This window comes from Echeneis naucrates, chromosome 24 (assembly GCF_900963305.1).
Source record: "Echeneis naucrates chromosome 24, fEcheNa1.1, whole genome shotgun sequence".
Taxonomy (NCBI): domain Eukaryota; kingdom Metazoa; phylum Chordata; class Actinopteri; order Carangiformes; family Echeneidae; genus Echeneis; species Echeneis naucrates.
This window is the reverse complement of record NC_042534.1, coordinates 7951810-7972528: the sequence shown is the minus strand read 5'-3', so window position 1 is coordinate 7972528 and position 20719 is coordinate 7951810. Positions and strand designations below refer to the sequence as shown.

General features: G+C 40.2%; 1 protein-coding gene across 4 annotated transcripts in view; it reads right to left on the bottom strand.

The window, feature by feature from the left end:
* Positions 1–20719, bottom strand: part of wasf1 (WASP family member 1) — a 45406-nt gene that overhangs the window by 22462 nt on the left and 2225 nt on the right. For all 4 annotated transcript variants that reach the window (XM_029496396.1, XM_029496398.1, XM_029496399.1 and 1 more), the window contains exons 2-3: positions 4419–4555; positions 3334–3468 (exon numbers count right to left, since the gene is read on the bottom strand). In XM_029496396.1, the coding sequence (XP_029352256.1) occupies positions 3334–3468; positions 4419–4551 (268 nt within the window). In that variant the 5' untranslated portion in view covers positions 4552–4555. The remainder of the gene's footprint in view (positions 1–3333; positions 3469–4418; positions 4556–20719) is intronic.

The window sequence follows — 20719 nt, the reverse complement described above, 5'->3', positions numbered from 1 at the left end:
GCTCCATCATATCTCAGAGAGCTCATAGTCCCTTACTGTCCTAGCAGGCCACTCCGCTCTCTAGATGGAGGTTTACTTGTGGTTCCTAGCGTCTCCAAGAGTAAATATGGAGGCAGATCTTTCAGTTATCGGGCTCCTCTTCTATGGAACCAACTTCCAGTCAATCTTCAAGACCAGGCTTAAAGCTTTTCTGCATGACAGCGCTTCTAGTTAAAAAGTCCTCTACTCTTTAGCTATGCTGCTATAGGCCTAGGCTACTAGGGGGACAGACTGAGCATCTCTCTCTCTCCCCCTCGCTCCCCCCTGCATGCACTGATAAGAACCATGCTTTTTAGAAATCTCTGTTTCTCCCAGTTCTAAGCATGTGTACTGCATTTATTAACCATGTTTTCCCAAAGTCTCTGTCTCTCCCAGTTCCTCTCCTCTCTCTCCCTGTCCTCATCCTGCAGGTGATGACTCATCGCCATCCCATGTTCCTGCAATGCCTGCTGCTCCCTTATCCTCAGGAATTCCATACTACAGCATCATCTTCATGAACTTCATGCAGCATCATGTTCCTGCCTACACCCCGCCCCCACCCCCCACCAACCCTAGCCTGGTTCTGCCCGAGGTTTCTGCCTCTTAAATGAAGTTTTTCCTCACCAGTGTCGCCAAGTGCTTGCTCATTGAGGGATCTGTTGGGTCTCTTTAAATAATTTTATAAAGAGTTTGGTCTAGACCTGCTCTATATGTAAAGTGCCTTGATGTAACTTTGTTCTGATTATGTTATGATTTGCGCTATACAAATAAAGCTGATTTAATTAGATTTTTTTATTTTATATTTAGCTTTTTTTCCCTCTCAGTCTTTTTTAATCTCAGTCTGATGACAGAGGGAAAAGTCTTTAAAGCTCACAATGGCAAATGGGAGGAGATAACCTCTCAAAAGTGGACCCTCATCAATGCTGTGTAAGAGACACGTCAATGGATGTGTGAGGAACTCTTGAGTTTCATCAAAGATGTTTATGCTGTGGGGCTGTTCTACATAGTATTACATTATGCAATGGTGTTCAATGCAATGAATTCCAATATAACATGAGATGGGTATTGAATTGATGCTCCAACCATGAATATATGAATAAATATCCACAGTTATTTGGAAATAATGCTGTGGACACTGCAAAATTCATTTAAACCATCCTCTATCAGCATTAAAAAAATGAAAAATAGAATTAAACTATAAACCATGGTATCGCCGTGAGTCAGAAACCATTTAGGTAGCAATTTGTTTCCAAGATGTATCATTTTAATACACATTCTCAAATAAGTTAAATAGAGTGTAATCAGTCACCAGGTTTCCATGTTCTAATGGGTCATTAAGGGTTTTAAAGGGCTTCAAAGAGCTTGTAGGTTTGGAAACAGTATCTGTAAAATTCTTCTTCATCCTTCCTTCTGCATCCTGCCTGACCCCCATCCTCCAATCTTCAACCCTTTCCAGTCCTGATTTATGGTCCCCTCCCTCTCCCATTACTCAGGCCGACCATAGAGGAAAACAAACACTTAATGGAAAGTCATATGCCCGTTCTAAAACCTTACACACCTTCTACAAGCAGCGTACGTGCTGAGAGAGAGCTTGAGAGCTTGAGAACTTGATGGTAAAGAAGATAACTGTCTCCCAACTGTTCATCTTTCGGTCACATTAATCTGACTTTGCTTCTCGTTAGTAGGCAACACACGCTGCCTTAGTGGTATAAATCACTTGATTTCTCAAATCTTTAATGACTAATGGAGAAAGTGGAGTGTGGATTTTTATAAGACAACTTAATTTGATCATAAATGAGTTGAGGAGTTGAACTGAGTGGAAAGTCTGTGTAACCTGCAAGGGAGGCCATTTTCAACTTGGCCCAGAAAATTCTGCAGTACAATCCTTTTACACTCTGCTGCTTTTGCTGCAGTGCCCTGTATTATGCGCCCATCTTTCTGCCCTTCCATCTTTCTTAATGCCCTTCTTCCACAACCCCAGCCCCTGACAACCACACACTTAAACTGCAACTGAGCTGATCCTTATCCACAGTCTCCCAAGCTAATTCTAAGGGATAAAGCAGGAAATTCACTCTTATTTATGAGCCGAGATGAAGGGGAGGACGGCATGCAAGGACGAAAGCACAGACACACCCCCACATAGATTCAATCACAATCTGTGTCCAAACATTGAATTGCCACATGAAAATGAACAAGTAGCTTTTGCCAATGCAATAATAAGACTGCGTTTCCTATTACTAGGGTATTTCCCAAAGTTATTAAACGCGTATCGAATAAGATTAATGTTAATACTGTCTCCTTTGCTGGGTTGTGTGTTCGCAATAAAATATAGTTTCTCTGTGTGTCTGACTTTCAACCTCTGCACAATAATATGGACTCACTTGGCAATAGAAACACACTACACAACAGACTTCACCCATTAGATCACTAACATTTATTCAAGCAGCACAGCTCTGGTTTATGAGGAGGGTAAGGAGAAAGGGAGGAGAGAGGAGCAGAAAGGGAGAGGAGACAGAGGAAATGAGGTGACATGTAATAAGAAAAAAAAAAAAAAGGTGCAAAGCAATTCAGAGGATGAATGTAAAGGAGATTTTATCACAGGGGGGAAAAATGGAATGTAGACTGAAAAGAAAGATTAGGATGAACAATCTATGAGTAATCTGGGCATGCAAGGATCTTTTCTGAACTGTGTTAAAAACGGAAATCCATTATTCTGCAAAAACTTAGAATTAATTCACTGCCTTGTGGAAAGGTAGCAAAGTTTCTTCTTGCATGCACATAAGCACAACAACAGCCCAGTGAGCATTTTAGTGTCGCTGTGTCAGTGATAAGGAAGCAGTTAGAGTAGCATTGTGCAAAGCCGTAAACACATTGCTGGCCCACAGATAATCAATACAGCGCCTTGGAGCGTGCTATTACCCTGCTGTGATTCCCACTCTTAACTTTGCACTGCACTCTCCTCTAGCCACTGTTATCCTGCCCCCCCTTGTCTTGGGATAACCTCCCTTACCTGGCAGTCCTACCAATTATTGTATTCCTTTTACCTATTGCTCAGCACATATAAAACCTGAATAAAGATCCAAAGTGAGACCTTGAATGTTTATAATAGAGACTTAAATTTGTCTGGTAATCGACAGTGAACTATGTTACCATCATCTCTCTGACAGTTCCTCTAATATCGGTCACTAATTGTGATGGTGGGTCACACGCACGCACACACAAAATTTGTTATAGAGACATGTACAATACTGCTGAAGTGTTAAGTTTACCAGAAAAAGGGAAAGTGTACTTGGGGTGGGGGCGTGTAGTACTCACACTCCTCCTCTTTGGGATCCAGCTGTGTGACACTGATGGAGAGGCGATCCACACGCTCTTGCAGGGAATTGACCCGGAAAGAGAAGGAGTGAGCCTCATTGAACAGCTCTCCAAACAGGTCTTCTGCATATTTACCTGTGCATTCATACACAAAAACAAACACTGGAAAACATTGTCACAAAATAATTGTAGTAATCTAACATGTACTTTGCACTTAAAAAGAGCTCAACCATAATAAACTACAAAGATTAAAAACTGCAGCAGTAATGAGAAAAAGATGTTCACAGGCTAAAATAAATAATTAATGCTTATTCAATTCCTCAAACTTTTGGTTTTCACTTTCACACGCTGTAGCTCTTATTTTTGTTGTCATGTACTTGCATATGAACTGACTACTGGAACTGACGGTAACTTATGAATCCTCATGGGGTGCAATATCACTGTCAGGAGAAAAGGAAAGTTACAGATAGAAAATAGAGACCAAAATTAGGACATTTGCCTCAAATTTATTCGTTTTACAAAACCAACAGGTTTTGTGATACCTAAATATGCCTCCCAACACTCAGCATTTGTCTTGCTAAACAGTATGCATTATCAGCCATTTATTCCATGCAGTACATGGAACCAGACCTTTTAGTTTCAATAAATCTGCCAGTGCTCTTTTGCATGAATATATGGCATAATTACTAATACATTTTATCATCCTTCCTAACGCAGAGCTTTCCATTAGAAATTATTTGTTGATTTGCTTTGTTATGTTATGTATGCATAACGTTTACTTTGTAAACTGATGATTTCCACTGCAATGTGTATTCCTGCAAATGTGTAAATCTTTAAATCTCAGTAGTTTATTACTGTTTACTTTTTATATATTTCAACACAATTTCCTGACAAGCTTAATTATCTTTTTGCAAAAACTGCACAGAGAAGATTAATCTTACTTGCTAAAGATGAAAAGAATTTACTGAATATTTGCCTAATATTAAAATGTTAAGTTAATCAACTGATGCACACTCTGTTTCTATTCAAATAAAGAGAGAGCATGTGTGCATTTGTGTGTGTCCTTGTGTTTGTGCACAACTGACTGAGGCTGCTGAGCTGGCGGATGACGTTGGCCAAGGAGATGTTCGTCACACATTCCAACTCATTCTTGATGTTTCTTGGCAGCACCGTGTGGCACAGGTGCCTGGGCTCAATGGTGCGCTTCACCAGCGGCATCCTTCTGCTCCAACGCCACCAGCAGCAGGAGTCAGATGGAGGAGGATAAAACATAGGAGTGGAATAGAAAGAGTAAATAAAACAACTTCATTAGTGCACTCATACTTGTAACAAACCTAGTAATTTCTTTGAAATTCTAAGAGAGAAAGAGATTGTTTTGCTGATAGCACTGGAACTGACAAAGTTGGGCTGTGACTAAATTAGAAAATGAGAAAGGAAAATATTAGACATCTTGTGGGTTGAAGGATAAAAAGAGCACACAGAGCCTGAATAAAATGAGAGGAAGGTGGTCAAATAGGTTCTAGGAGAAATATAAAATGTGACAGAGCAGCAGGAAAGAAATGTTTTGACATTGCTAATAGCCATATTGCCTCATCTGATTCACTGACATTGCACTGTCTCTTCCTTTTCATCATACACAGCAACATATCACAGCACTTTGTCTGCCCACTCAGCCATGCTAATAGCATTAAGGCTACAGTGCAGGGCTTCTTCGGCCCATTTCTCCTCCATTCAAACTAACAGGAAATACAGGACCAGCTGTCCAAAACAACAGAGGCCACAGTAAACCAGAACCACGTTATGTTCAGAAAAATGAGAATACATGCAGTTAATCTATCCATTTGCACATTGGAATACCTCTAAAGGCTGTGATAAAACAGTTAAGGCAGAATTTCATTCCAATAAATACAAGAGATCTTTTAAGGAGCCACATCAGGGTTTTCCATTCCAATTGCCAAACCATTGGCATTGTGAAAAAGGTCACATATGAACACATCAGATGAAGGCCAAAAGGTGAGAACTGAGAGGTCCAAAACGCCATTTATTAGTGATGGGAGGTTTGGATCTTTTTACCGAGTCAGGTCTTTGAATCTCGTTCAGTAAAAGGAATTAATCTTTGTCCAGTCATTCGTTCATTTCGAACCAGTGTGGCGCTGTAGCTGTCATTTGAATAATGACTGAAAAAGCACAGCTTTCAAACACTGAACAGCAACATCGTTAGCTGCACTTGACATATAATACACTTTTGCTTTTGTTAAATTATTGAGCATCCTTTTGGGCCAAAGCCTTGTGAAGTTGAAATTACTGATAACTTCATTTGCCGGGAGCAGCGTGCTCCACCTATCATTAAAAAAGTCTCATTCTGTGATGGCTGTTCACTTTACCTGGTCACTGAAGACTCATAGGGTATGAATTTGTTCGAGTGGAAAGGCAAATTTAACATCCATCCCATATTTACATAGCTAACGTTAACTTTTGTGCTGACGTCAGATAGCGCTCCTCACCAGTAATAACAGCATTGGTCATGTTACTGCTGTAACCACGTGAATAATGAACGAAAAAGCCCAAGAAGACCTCGTAGTTATAAGTCGTGAACAAATCACTGATTTCTACACTGAGCCTGTGCGGCGGCCATGAGACAAGTGAACGAGTGAACGAGGACCCGAAGACCTGAAATTATGAGTCATGAACGAAAGGGTGAAGCACAATAAACACACCATACAAAAACACAATATAGAGGGGACAGAGGGGAGTCCAGTTAGACTGCTGAGGCGATTAATCCTGGAAGCCATTTAAATGAGGGTATCAGTTGCTATAAAAGGGAAGACTGAGAACATGCCTGCTTTAAGCCCTACTTTAAAGAGGTTTGAATGAGGTGTCAGGGTCATGTTGCTATGACACAAACCCAAACAGAGATCCAAAACCCTGTCCACCTCTACAATAAAAAACTACTCAGATTTTATCTTTTGCTTGCCAAGTCTTGTACAGACACATGCACACACTCCTTGACACAATGCACACATCTTTCAGAGCCACTGGGGGATTTTAGTTAAAAGGCTAAAACACCAGTTACCACTGACAAGGTGGGGGTGTAAATGCAGTTGTTGTCGTGTTAACCTTTAATAAGAGGCTCAACACTGCTTGATCAATAATTAATGAAAAAATTAACTCACATAAGTATCTATAATTTGGAATTGCACCCACTTTGATTAAATTCACTACTTCAACAGATGCTCTCATGTCTGCACAAAGGTAACTTCTCTGTCTCCGCTGGTAGCAAGCCAACTTGCACCAACCAAGAGAAGAAAAGAGATTATTACTCCAAAATAATCAAACAATCCCCAACAATGAAAATACTTTTAATTTTAGTCTTCATATTTTTTCAAGTTGCACCTCCCTTCGCATAAACTCTCTTTGAATGTTCAGTATACCTCTGAGGGATCGGAGTTCATATAGAAATATGTACACTGTAGATAAATAGGGAATTAAAAGTTAAATTAGTCAATCATCAACTACTTTGCTGCAATGTGTTTGCACTTGCTTATTTGAATCAAACACACATGCAGACAGATGACGACGAATGTATCTATTGGGCACACTCTCTTTGTGTCCCTCCCCCCATGCGCATCTCTCCTTTGTGATGGCTTCTCTCTTATTTCATCATCTTATAAAGGATGGTTTTGTCCTTTTTAGCAACTTTCCTCCTACCAAGTGAGTCACAAGTTATTTCTGTGGATGACAGAGAACAGATTTGTCTAAACCGAGAAATAAAAAGTGTGTTTTAGGGGGCAAGAGGAAGAAAAAGACAACACAGACAGTGAAACAACTATTTTTGGCAGTGGAGAGACACAAAGAGGGTATACATTTAAGAGAATAGAGGCTTTATTTTCATGACTTTATAGAAAACAAATATTTCATAGATGACATGGAAACACTGCCCTAAGGGGGGAAGATGATGGATTCAAGAACAAAGCAGCATTAGATGAGAGAAATCATCGTTCACCCCAGCACTCAAAGCCACATAACGAAAAAGCACATAGAAATAAGTGTTAAGTGATGATATCGATTCTGTCAACCTGAACTCCTCAGGCTGGACTTTTCCTTTATTGATCTCAAACTGAGATTTATACACAACTTCTAATTTCCATGCTCAAATTTAAGTGGTTGAGACTTTCTATGTCAAAGTCAAAGACAGGTATTAATACCATGTGAGGGCAAGATTATAAGATTCTGACATATTGTATCAGAAAAATGTAATATCTTTGTTTCCATTTCCTTGGTATTTTTGGCAGAGGATTAGTGATTAAACACTTCACTTTCCTTTTAAAAATGTCTCCAACTATCTCAGCATCACGGATACAGGTTCATGTGTATGATTAATGATTGCAGCTTACATTTACTGCTTTGCTGATTGGACACAAGTTAACTCAAGACTGTTATCAACCTGAAGGGAGCACTCAGATACTGCACACAAACATTCATGCAGCATTCATCCACTGAGATTTCCAACAGCATGTGACAGTGCCTTTCCCTTGACAATAGTCATTTCTAATAGACTCCCATGAGAAAACAACTACTCATCATCTGCAGAGACATTTAACTTTAAAGTGAAAGACAAGAAGACAGAAAACAGAAAGGAGAGAAACAGTAGGTGAGAGAAGATGAACAGATTTTCAAGGCAGGTGTGCGTGATAATAATATGTTCTTCATGTGTCAGGACTTTCATTAGACTGCAGACATTTAAGTGTTGAAGGGGAATAGGTAGGTAACCAAGCGAGCAGCCAATTACATATAAGATAAGTCTACTGATGCTACACTGCAATATAAAGGGATTGCTATTGAAACTCTGAGTAAAATAAATAAAACAGCACAAACTGAATCAATGGATGGATCTCCAGAGTGAGTGATTAGTCTAAATGAAGCACATACAGTCCAAAATACATGCAAATGCATTGCAACCAAGATAATTTTTCCCTATCAAGTCTTTAGCTGGAAATCCTGGGTTTAAAACCTCCCAAAATCTCTCAAAATGAGCCCACTGTGCATACTTTAGAGCCTGTAGTAGAGTTCATTTATACAGCCGAGTAAGTTACCTATTCAACAATTATTTTCACTGACTAACAAACAGAGCATTTAGACTAGCTAATGGCCAATCACGATCGGTGACATCTATGGTCTCAAGATGATATTTCACTTTGTATTATTGGGCTGAAAGCATATAAGCTTTGTGTATAGACAGAGACTAATTCCTGACTGTTCATCACAATTGGCCCTCTGTGAAAGAAAGGACATAAATGACAGTTTCAACGTTAACACATAGAAAAATATATGTTTTCAGTTTGATCCTGATTCAGTCAAGTAAGACGTGTCGCTTCCTCCCTCACTCTGTTGTTCCCTTGCATGGCCTTGTCAGTAAAATAGAGAAAGGCCACCACAGCAGTCAATTCAGGTATCAAAAGATCCAGGATGTTCTCTGCAGAAAGACAATCATCACATACCTTCAATTTCACCTTCTCTTCCTTTTCCCTTTTTTTAAATTTTATTTTACCCTGGACACCCCATTTTACCACTGATATCCTACTTTAACTATTCATTTATCTTGGGTGGTGCATCCCGCCGTCACCTATCACCATGGCAACCGCTGCAGTGGGATGTCATTGGTCACTTTGTAATATCCCTTGAGCAGCAAAGGCAGGGGGGATGGGGGGGGATAGAGGGATGGAAGGTGGGGGGGTGATGAGCTAAGATCAGCATGATGCATCAAAACAGTGATGGCAAATGATAAATGAATTCAATGTGAGACAGAGAAGAAGGAGGAGATCAAGGACTCCTCATCTATTGTGTTCAAACACAAAGCAGAGCGAGGGATGACACGTGCCAGTGGAGACTAGGGGGGCCTCCAGCAGTGTGGTTCATTGCACTTGTGACAATATGTCCAAATAGAGGCTCAGATGAATCCTAATGGAGCATTTACTCATTCATAGCGGCACACAATATGACAGCAGACCTCTCAATACACATGAGGTCAAGGGCCTTTTATGTGAAGGACCTGAAGCGACATTAGACTTGATACATCTTTAACTAGGATTAGATCTGTGCGCACACAGACACACACACACATGTTCCTGTAGTTTTATTTTCTAAAGTTTGAACTATTTCTGCTCAAAAAGCATGTTAAAAAAATGCTAAGACATGAACAGAGATGACATGTCCACAAAGCATAACTGACAACCACTAGTGACGCAATTATTGTACTGTAGCTTGCCTTCCCTAGTCCCATGACACTGGGACACTGATTTTCTCACTGGATGAAGCTAAATTCAACATAAGGCACAAGGCACAGATTAAATCTTGGACATTAGTACTCACATACTGATGCAAATTTACAGCTTTTAATAAACATATTAAAGTATATTTGAAAAATAGGCAGCCTGGAGTTATTTATTATATCAAACTTTTCTGTATAGCCAAGCACCATATAGCAAAATACAGTGACATAAATAAACACCAGTACTTAATTTATAAAATTTTTAATTAAATTGGATTAGTAAAATGTAGATAATGAATGGATAGATAAATTAACTGCAGTGAGAGCTGGAGGTTTCTCCTTTACTCATTTATACCCTTCAACCTTAAGGATCAATAATTCAGTTTCTTAGAATCAATTTGGTTTCAGTCACGGGCCACAGGTTATTTAATGCCACAGTCACTCAATGACAGCCTACAAACTAAACACATTTACAATAATGCATTTTTCTCACTCTAAAAACCGATTTTGAGAGTCAACTAACAGCTTGAAGATAGTCACATTTGCTGTATCAAATTAGCCCGATTGTTTTTTCCTTTGTCCAGTGCTCTGGGGAAGTTGTTTTTCTCTCTCTTGTGAACAGCTGCAAACACAAAAACACAGGCATCCAATCAAGCTGGCAGAGCCACAGCAGCCAATGGCAGAGAGCAGGGATCAATCTGGCAAAGTTCACCAACAGCTGGCTTACATCTGTGATGCAGAAATGTGGAGCAGGACTACCACCACAGTTCTTTCTCCAAAGAAAACTTGATCCTTTTAAAGCTGGTCAAAAGCCCAGGCACTTTTTAAAATCAGAACAATAAAAACCCTTCATCTTCTATCTACCTGTAGCTGTAAATTAATTAGATAAATTTGGGAGGTTAAAAATTACAGAAATTTGTGACAATAGTGAAACAACAAAAGACCTGAGTCCGAGACCTGATGGCAGAAACTCTCCACTAATGTCTTTCTACCATCAGAACCAAGTGCTGCAACTGATAAATTTTAATAATTTTCAAACAAAAATTGTTGAAGCGTGCAAACGTAACAAAGCGTGCATTGTGAGACTTTCTCGCCTTGCCAGTGGCATTTCTGCAGTGCTGTCAACTCTTTTGCCTTTATACAACCTAGTTAATTTCAAACATAACCTAGTCTTAATGGCTTGCTGTGGTGGGGGAAGGCTGTCAAACTTGACAGAGGAATAAAATACATCTTCAAACTGATAGGTCCCTGGTGTATATGTACAGAACAAAATAATATGCACAAATACACTGATCATGTTGCATTTCTCAGGCAGCAGCCATCAAAGCTTTATGCAAATAGTAGGCCAATATTGCCAAAATAACCTGACACCCACATCAATCCCTCTATCTGAGCGTACAACATCCACATTCCTCCCAGCCCATTGCAGCATCACACCGGCAGAACATAACATGGCGTGCATCTTCTGCCAGTTAAACTTCTCGATCAGTCAATACCCCTTTAGTGGTGGGATGACACCTTGCTGGACCTCCCCAGTGAGGTACTATAATGTCCACATGCAAATAGTCTTCCTGGGCTAAAAATACACCTGCAGTGCTGTCAGGTTGGCGTCAAACAGCTATGCTAACATGGTTTGCCAGTAGTGGGAAACTTTACAGAGCGCTTCTTGCAAGGGGATACCAGTACTTAATAAACTTCTTTCCTTGCTTCAATAACTCAGAATTTTTTGACTGCACTGCATTTCTCAAGATACCCTTCTTGGCACACTGTCTGACATGTGCATAAACCAGTGCTGTAAAGTGTAAGCCACAGACTTTCTTTTATGTTTTCCCCCAACTGAGCTCAGGAGTTTGAGCCTGCAAGTCAGTCCATAGCTGTCTTTCAGGTTCATGCAGCAGTACCAATCCTGCAGACGTGTGAAGCAAAGCAGTCATTCAGCACAGTGCCCCAAGTCCCCTCTTGACACAGCTAAAATGCTGGCAATGGGATGGCACTCAGGTACTTGGGCAGCACAGATCCATTGGCTGGCTTCAGGAGCTGGTGGTTGTAAATAGGTTTGAAAGGCTGCTCCAGAGAACAAGACGGAACAATAAACATTGGAAACACAAAACCACAATCCCTAAGCGGTAACAGGTTGGAGATTTTTATATATGTAATATGTAAGCATGTTTTATATTGCAATAAGCTTTATGTGTGAAAGGATTTGTAGAAAAACTCTTTTCCTTCTGACAGCAATCTGAAGACACTGAAGAATCAAAACATCCTAAATACATTCAAATACGTTATGCATGTATGTTTGAATTAATAAACCTCTGTTCACCTTATTTAACATTGTGAGTTGAACTTGAAGGAGTAGTCAGAAACACACGGAATTTCTTATGGAGACATTAACATGCTTTAGACATTTATTTTGCAAACATGCTTGGTTCTACTGTAGACATGCACAACTAAATATTCATGGAGGTCTGTGTGCCAACATCAATGAGTAGACTGTTTGATGAACAAACAGACTCAAAGAAGTTTATCTGCTGAGTTCACAGAAACCCACTGGTATGAATAATGAAAGCCTGCTGCTCAATAATAAATGGCTGCATGCTCACACTGTGCAGCTGTGCTTGTATGGCCTGTGAGGAAAATTTCATTATACCATCTCCCTTGCTGTTCATACAATCGTGAAAGACATGCACACAAACTAACCACTGCTGCAACCTCTGTCTGCTATCTGCATTAAGAAAAGGAAAATTATCACCAACAAGCAGACGCACATGTATACTCAAACAGAAAGCTCCGTAGCACTACCAACTCAGAGGGCAAAACACAAAGTAGATATCCCTACCAAGTGAAACTTGAGTTATTTCATTCATCACATTCCATCATTTTGGAGTCAATGTGAGGGTGTTGTCTCTCATGAACACCCAGCTGCTTTGTGGTCAAAGAGGATGGACCCAATCTGTCCAGAGACTGACTTTCAGGGCAGACAGGCAGGATAACACACAAGAGCAGCTTTCTTTTGGAGTGACAGCTAATACCTCACTTTTACCTTTTCAATATTTTGCAGTATAGTGGCCATTCTGATTTAGTACTGTTCAGTGTACTGTGATGTACCATTTCATATTTATCTGACTGCAGTAAATATCCCAGAGGGAAGCATGTCAGAAGATATTACACATTGAGCACAAAGAAACATGAATCACATTACTATGGGAGGTCAACATTTCATCTCCATCTATTTCTCACACTTTTTCCCCTCTACATATTGTTCTTTTATTGATTTCTTCTTAATTGCTGAATATTTTATGTTTAGAGAATAAAATAAGGGAAGTGTTAAACACAGGTAAAATTAACTGTTTGGTGGGGTGGTGAGTCACACTTAATTTAAGTGCTGACAATTGCTTGGCCAATTACCAACAAATACCAACAATGAAAATATTTTTCAATTAAGTGTATATCATCATGTGTAATTAAACCTAAACTTAATGCACAATCAGTGCACTTGCTTAGATAGACAATGTCACATTAAGTCTGTAAAAGCTTTACATAAATCCTATCATTTTGCAAACCAGGCAGTGTCAAGCCAGTTTTTGTGACTAGGGATTGTCTACCACAGCTGAAATCTTTATTTATTTATTTATTTTTTAATTTGGCATCACGGTAGTAAAATAAATAAATAAAATATAAAATAAGCAGGGTCACCTACATCCCCCCAACAGATTCAACAACCCATTCAGTGAACTTAGTGCAACTTGGCAGCATAGCTGGAGTAGATATGTAAGGAAGAAAGAGGGAAAACAAGGGGGATTTGGGGATATGCAAGAGCAATCAGTTTGCATGTACAGACACAAACACAAATAATAAGTCACTGAAGTATTCCTTAAATATCTTAAAATAATGAATCTGGTAAAAGTGGAATCACCATATCAATTACAAATATGGGTTGAAAATGAATCATTATATTCAGATCTTACAGCATATTTTCCAAATACAGGGAATCTAATTTTGGGGCTAAATCCTCTCTCATTCTCTCCCACACACGGAAGCCAAACAGGCAGTGGTTGGTCACTGTCCTCTGGGCCTTTTTCTGTCTATAGAAGCAGCATGTCAGCTGGAGGCGTCATGCAACCTGTGTCCTCATGACATCTCAGCACCCCATCACCACTGTCCACCCCATGCACCCACACCCAGTCCTGACAGCTATGCTTAAAAATGCCACTGGGAGGCAGAAGGGTGGGTAAACACACTCTGCATGCAAATGGGAAATGCAACTGCGGTCGGAGGAAAGAATGAATCTTTATAGAGCAAAGAGGATAAAGTGTGGTCTGACAGGCTTGTATTAATGGCACTAAGGATACTGACTCAATTAAGGCTTTGGACATTCACTTACTCTGCCATTATATTGAACAATGATAGGGACACAAATTTGAAGTGCCTGCTAGGCTGTTTTTGCAAAAAGCAAGATGAAATTTTCAGATTGTGGCCAACTCTCACTTAAGGTGTCTGTATGATTCTGTTTTCTATATTTAGATGATGACTGACTACTGCTTATGTGAGTACAGAAGATTACAACAAAGACAGCAGAGCCAATATGCCCTTGAATCCATGTAGCTGACACTGAGACATATTGTACTTGTCCATATACATTTGATCATTAGATCAAGCCCAATGCACTCTCTTGTCTCTGGTAAAGGTGATATGGTTGACACTGGGACAGAGAGGATGAGACAAAAGCACCTCAGTCCCTTTCCCCCCTTGCTTTTAGCTGTCACTATTGTTAGGTTCTCTGCTTGTCTCCATTGACAGATCTTGAAAGGGAAGCAAATCAAATTCTTCCTGCAGGTACAAAGACCCAGACTCCCCTATTCTCTCCCATTGGGTGCCTCTATTTTTTTCTCTCTTATCAGTAAGCATATTTGAAGCCCCCCAGTATTCCCTTCAGCATTTTGCAAGGCTAGTGTGTGTCTGTGCATTTGTGTGCAAATGCACAAGTAACAATATAAGAGAGACAGGATCCACAACAGCTGTTATCACTGCTCCCACATGATTTCTTGTTATCTATCCTGGTCATTCAGACTTTGGCTTGTCTGTCATCCCCTTCATCACTTTGTGTGTGTGTTTGTGTGTGTGAAACGTCTTTGTCAGTCATTCATAGCAATCCAAGAGGTCTCTTAGTCCTGTTAAATTTAGATAAACGCCTACTCAGCCTCCGAACAGTCCAACTCTTTTTGTTACCCTCGCAGGAGAAACCCTTCGCTTTGCAACCACTTAAGTGTCTCCAGATTCTGATCATATACAAACACTAATAGCTCTTTACCTGACTCAGTTGTGACACTGAGTCAGGTAGTTTTTTTTTTGTTTTTTTTTTTTTGAGGGGAGGTAGTTTTTTTTCTCTCCAAGAAGCGTTTGAATAATTGTTTTGACCCAAATTGCCTGCCAGAAAACCTGTTCTAGTCCTTTTTCTATTTCTGAGCAAGCACATTAAAATCGTTTTTGAGGAGATAAAATGCAGAGTCTTGGTTTTTAATGCTATGGTATTATTACAAGCTGCATTCCTGTTAGTGGTCCCAAGATTAAATCAAAGCAGGGACACTGAAATTATGTGGTAGATGCCTTAGCAGGGGGACTCAGTTTCATTTGAACATCCAAGAAAAAGGTATCAGGGGATACTGAAGCTGGAAGGTTTGCAAAAACATCATGCAAGGAAGAAACAGCTTGGCGTTTAGTTGACAAAAAAATGAAACCTGCTATTTTTTGTTGTTGATTTGTTTTTTTTAAAGAACGCTGATGATAATCCATTAGTGATGCGCAAGCAAATATTATGGTGTGGCCATGCAGCAACCCAGATAAAATAAAAGGGATTATATACCGAAATGAACCAGCAAAGATTTTCCATATTCTTATGCTCACTATTCATGTTGCACTACAATTTTTCATTTGAAGCCCAAGGCAACATCTGGCCTACTGAATAATGTCCCACTCCGTCGGTTTCCTCTATTGCACAGTAATGTTACCTTTGCTTGAACTCACTGTAGATCAGGTCAAGCCCCAGACAAAGCTGATGCCAAACTAGGACGTAATATTCGTTACAAAATTGGCAGCCATTGAGAGACTCATTAGAAGCAGCTCCAGCGTATGTAAAGTAGGACGTAGGAAGGAGAGGCAAATGACATTAGACGTAAGAAACAGACAGAGGGAGTGGGGAAGGAGTGTCACCAAAGAAAAGGCAGGGGGAATAAAAACATAGGAATCTAGGGAAGAATAATGTAGACTGAGACAGATGAAAAAAAGAGCTCCTCTCCAGCTGCAGAAGCAGTGGTCTCAGCAGTGAAGCCTTGCCTGTCTCTCAGCACCTATCTGTTCTCCTGAGACTTAGTAACACAAACCAGGCACTTGCCTGAAGTCGCCACTAACATTTATATAACCACACACACTATAGTGAAATAACCTTTTGACCTTATTGTACACTGCAGGATAAACCCACCCTGCGTTACTGTTTAGTTTGAAGAGCACAGTTTTCCTGCAGGCAACTCATGCCAAGCTTGTTTAACTCCAAACACTAGTCTGGCCTTTACCCAAGACGCACAGACACATATACACTTGTGTGTCTATATATATATAGCAAAAGTCTGATACTCATGGATAGAAGTGCTGGGATGAATCAAAGACATAATTTAAAGATCAGAGACAGTTCTGCACCATCATTCACCAATGTAGGCCCTAAACAAGCCCCAAATAACATCACCTGCCAAACGACAGCCTTGTTATTACTGCAGTCCATCTGCTGCTGTTTACCTGATTCATGCAGTGCTACTTTCACAGCTCACCATGACTGTGTGTGTGCGTGCAGTTTGTAAACATGTCTGTATTTTTTCTGAGTAACAGGTCACTGTCTTTCTATTAAATTTAAAGATACACCTGTCATTTAAATTCGTCAGTACAGCTGGGAAACTTACATTTTTGGGGTATGATTTCTGTTTGCAAAAAAAAAAAAAAAAAAAACATGTTTGCACACACTGAGTAAAAATTTATTTTTTTTATTTAAATCAAGCATCAGCATGGATGGATTTTTCCTTGTTTCAGATTCTGTGGGATATCTGAGATATTAATCAAACAGGTACACCAGCAAGAACGCTTTTCATCTGAGGCATATCATCTAACGTTAGCCAGTGAAGTACACCTCTCAGTGAAAGCACATTGAAACATGAACACCTACTAAGCAATTGCATCAAGGTAGTAATTTCTATATTTGTACTCACATTTTAATTGGCTATTTTTTTTTTGTTTGTTTTCTTCAGCCTAAGCAGCCAGCAGTGTTGATGTTCATAAGAACAGTGCAATGGCGAATGGCTATGTCAAAAGGATGATGGTTCACAGTTACAGCTGACTGGCTGGCTGTGCAGCTACACTTGGACCTCCAAGGCAATGAATCATATTCACACATCCGCCATCTTGTGGTCCAGTCAAAAGCACGACCACAGAAAATGCAGCAGCTTACACATCTGATATACACATGAGTTCACACTGGTACATCATTATTCTAGGGCAAGGACAAAGAGATATTGGACATAGTCAAAGTCAAGAAAGATGATTATTATTTTATGTATAGATTTTTATAATCTCTGATGTGTGCAAGTGAAAAACCAAGTTTTTTCACTCTCTTATATAACAGTGGTCTTGACACACACCAAGCTGTGGGCATGTGTCTATAAATGAGAGAGAGTTATGTAAGAGACTGCTATTGTCTCAGACCATTTCCCATCGCTTGACGTAAGAGCTCTGATTTCAATATCATGTAGCTGAAATTTTAATATAGTGTGGTTTAAATAGGCCAGCCCTAACATAAGCACAAACAACTACCACCCCCATGCCTTTACATTTCCTCTGGCACAGCACTGAATGAAGGAGCAAGGCAAAAGCTATGTAGTCATTCAGTGAAACTAAAAGTCTGTTCACTGAGATGTGTCCTTCATCTCTTAAGTTTTCTAACCTCTGTTTGGCAGCAATGATTTGTCCTGGTTAACTGCAGTACTGCATGAAGACAGGCATTGATAACAGGGATGATATGATTGCTGAGTAAGACTGTTTGGCTGTGTATTCTTTCTTACCAAGGATTTAAATGAATTTGGCATTTCCATCTAACCATCAAGACAAAAAGGCAAGCTCGCCTCCACTTCCAATCTTCTGATGTGAGATGGAGGAAAAGTGTACCCGCACAGCTCCTGCTGGGCCTCTATCCAGCACAAATCAGATGTTCTCTGGCCTCATGAAAATACAAAGATCGGGCTGGATCCTTGCTGTGAGCAGTAACTGAACAGCCAAATATTGGCTCTTAATTGAAGCCAGCAGTTGTCTGTGTGCACAGGCACTCCTGCTGTGAAATTGTCACAAACACACTAGGACACTAAGTGACTACTTCCCCTTTTGCTCCCTTTCTCTGTTCTCAGCACTTCAGCATCTCTTTATAAACCTTGGCCATGCCCTTTTCTTCTTTTAAAGATTAGTTTTATTAACATGTCTACTTTTTAAACCAGTTAATGATGCAGAGGCATGAAAAAAAGCTATTATTGTTCACAAATCTTATCAATTTTAAAAATAAAGTGTGATCTATTAAGCGCTTGAAAGAAAAGCCTTCTGCCTTTATTCAGTTTTATTCTTATCATTACACCTCCCCTCCCATTCTTTGTACTCCTGCCCAGCACAAGAAGAAGAACTGAGAAGAAAACTGGGTGCTTATGAAAATCCTAATGGAAATTCAGTGTCTATAAACCCAATATTGCCATCTGAGCCCTGACAAGAGGGATTCAAGCTGCAGACGGGATAAATACCCCTCACCTCCCATTTCTCCAACCTCCATCAATCATCACACACCACCACACTGACCAGGGCATCGGCCATTCCAGCTCAATAAGAACCTATCAGTGGAAGGGAGGACAGAGGGGACCGAACAGCAGAAGACAGAGCGCTAGGGAGAGGAAAAGAGCACTCAGACACTGTGCCCTCTCGGTGAGATGACGGAAAAGAAAGGATATTTTGTGCACATATTGTGTTCCCTATTGGTTGTGTAGTTTGTTTTTTTGTTTTTTAACTTTGCATATTCAAATCTATTCAAATACACCAATGCTTTGAGTGCACCTGCAGAGATGATTTTAAAGTCTGTTGGTACTATTTAGAGCTACATCATACACAAAACAGAAATATGTGGCAGTGGTTTAAGAGGAGAGCTACGTTGAATTGTAATTGCTCTGCTGGTGGAAACACTAAGAACATCTAAACCACGCACACAATATACACACAAATACATAGTGGGACACTGCCAATGCTTGGGCTAAAAATTACTGAGGAGAACCCTGTATCCAATTCATTTCTGAAGCATAAGACTAAGGCTACATTGTGCAGAGGAAGATATCAAAACACAAATTTACCATACAAACATACACATGACACCAGGAAAATGGCCTCAGCAGCCCATGGTTCAGTCCATTGTGTGGCTCATTTACGCTCTCAGTAGAGAACACAAGACGTAACAGTCACACGATACCATAGTGCCCCATTTACCAAATACTTGGATCTAACTAACTGATGAGTCATGTGAACTTCTTTATTCACGTTTGGCAAAGGAGAATCTGCAATGTATTTTTCCCCTCATACCTTTTGGCAGTATTGCAAGGTTTGTACCACATTCGGCCATGTAGGACATCAAATAAATGACTAAGGCTTAATGATTGGGGAACCTATGAACAGTGGAAATATCCTCTTTGTTCCCCAAGCTGCAAATGATACAAGAAAAACATCTGGCAAGAGGAAGACATATTTAAACTTTGAACACCGCAGTCACTCTGCCAGCCGGGTGCCTGCATCATAGTTAGTAAGGATACATTATATAGCTGTAAGAAGGCATTCAGACTGGAAAGCACAAAGAAAGTGTCAGAGAAGAAAAAGAAGAATGGAAATAACTGCTGGTGATACTTTCGACTTAAAACATAGTCTAAACTGATAGCAGAGGGCAGAGACCTAGAGATGAGATTCAGCCCTGCCAGGAAAATAAGGGCAGCTCTAAGCTCAAATTGGACTGCCTTTTTGCCCAGTTTGCCACATCAGAGACACAGTCATACAAGTCTATTTCAGATATATCCAGTCAGCTCAACTAGACAACGTATCAATGGCCTCTTCTGCCCTTGAGAAAATAAAACAGTAAGAGGCTGAAAGAGGCACATAGAAGAGACAATGAAAATTATTATGTGGATAAAAGGTGAATTTTGAAGGCTTGAATTATGCTTTTCTATTCATCACAGAAAAATTGCATCCCTGGAGATGGAGAGTGTAGTACTGTGCAGTACAGTGCTGTGCCCTATGTCTCTAATCCTCATCATAAAGAGAATGAAAACAGAACCCCCAATTGAAGAAGTGACCAAAAAAAGAAAAGTAAAAAGTAACACTAAGATGGATTCACTGTACACTCTGTCAAAAAGAGAAAAGACATACAACCACAGATAGACAAAGATATATGGACAAAGGAGGGAAGGAGGTGATGGAGGCAGCAGCAATAAGACACAAGGAGTGCTAGTCAAATGGGCTAACTGAGCTCTGGTGTCCCTCTGTCAGGGCAGTTCAGACCAAGCACAGAAGACGTATTATCGGGCCGTAGGGCTGGCCAAGAGGGAGAACAATAGCTCCTGTGTGCCGGAGCTGGTGGAGCATCCCAACAGCTGGGAGATAGGAGGTCTGTATGTGGCACGTAAAGGGGTGTTGCACATCATGCACGCACATTAATTTTCTCTCCCTGCCTTTCCCAGAATCCCCGGCCCACCATCTTCCCACCTTCTCCTCCTCATGCCATGCAGCCATCACTAATTTTATTCTCATCTTTTTTTCCCCCTTTCTCATGCTACATGCCCTTTCATAATGGCCTCTGTTACTCTCTGTGTCCTCTGATCTTTCCTCGCCATCTCTGAAGGGAAAGACAAAGAGAGATACAGAAAGATAGGTATTCTTCTTGGAGCACGAGAAAACCAGAGACTGGCAAAGGATCAGAGCAATGTCAACAAATAAGAAAGGTCCAAAAGCCTCCACAGGATGCATGCCAAAACTACTCTATTACAGGGGCCTCTGAAAAAAAGCAAAACA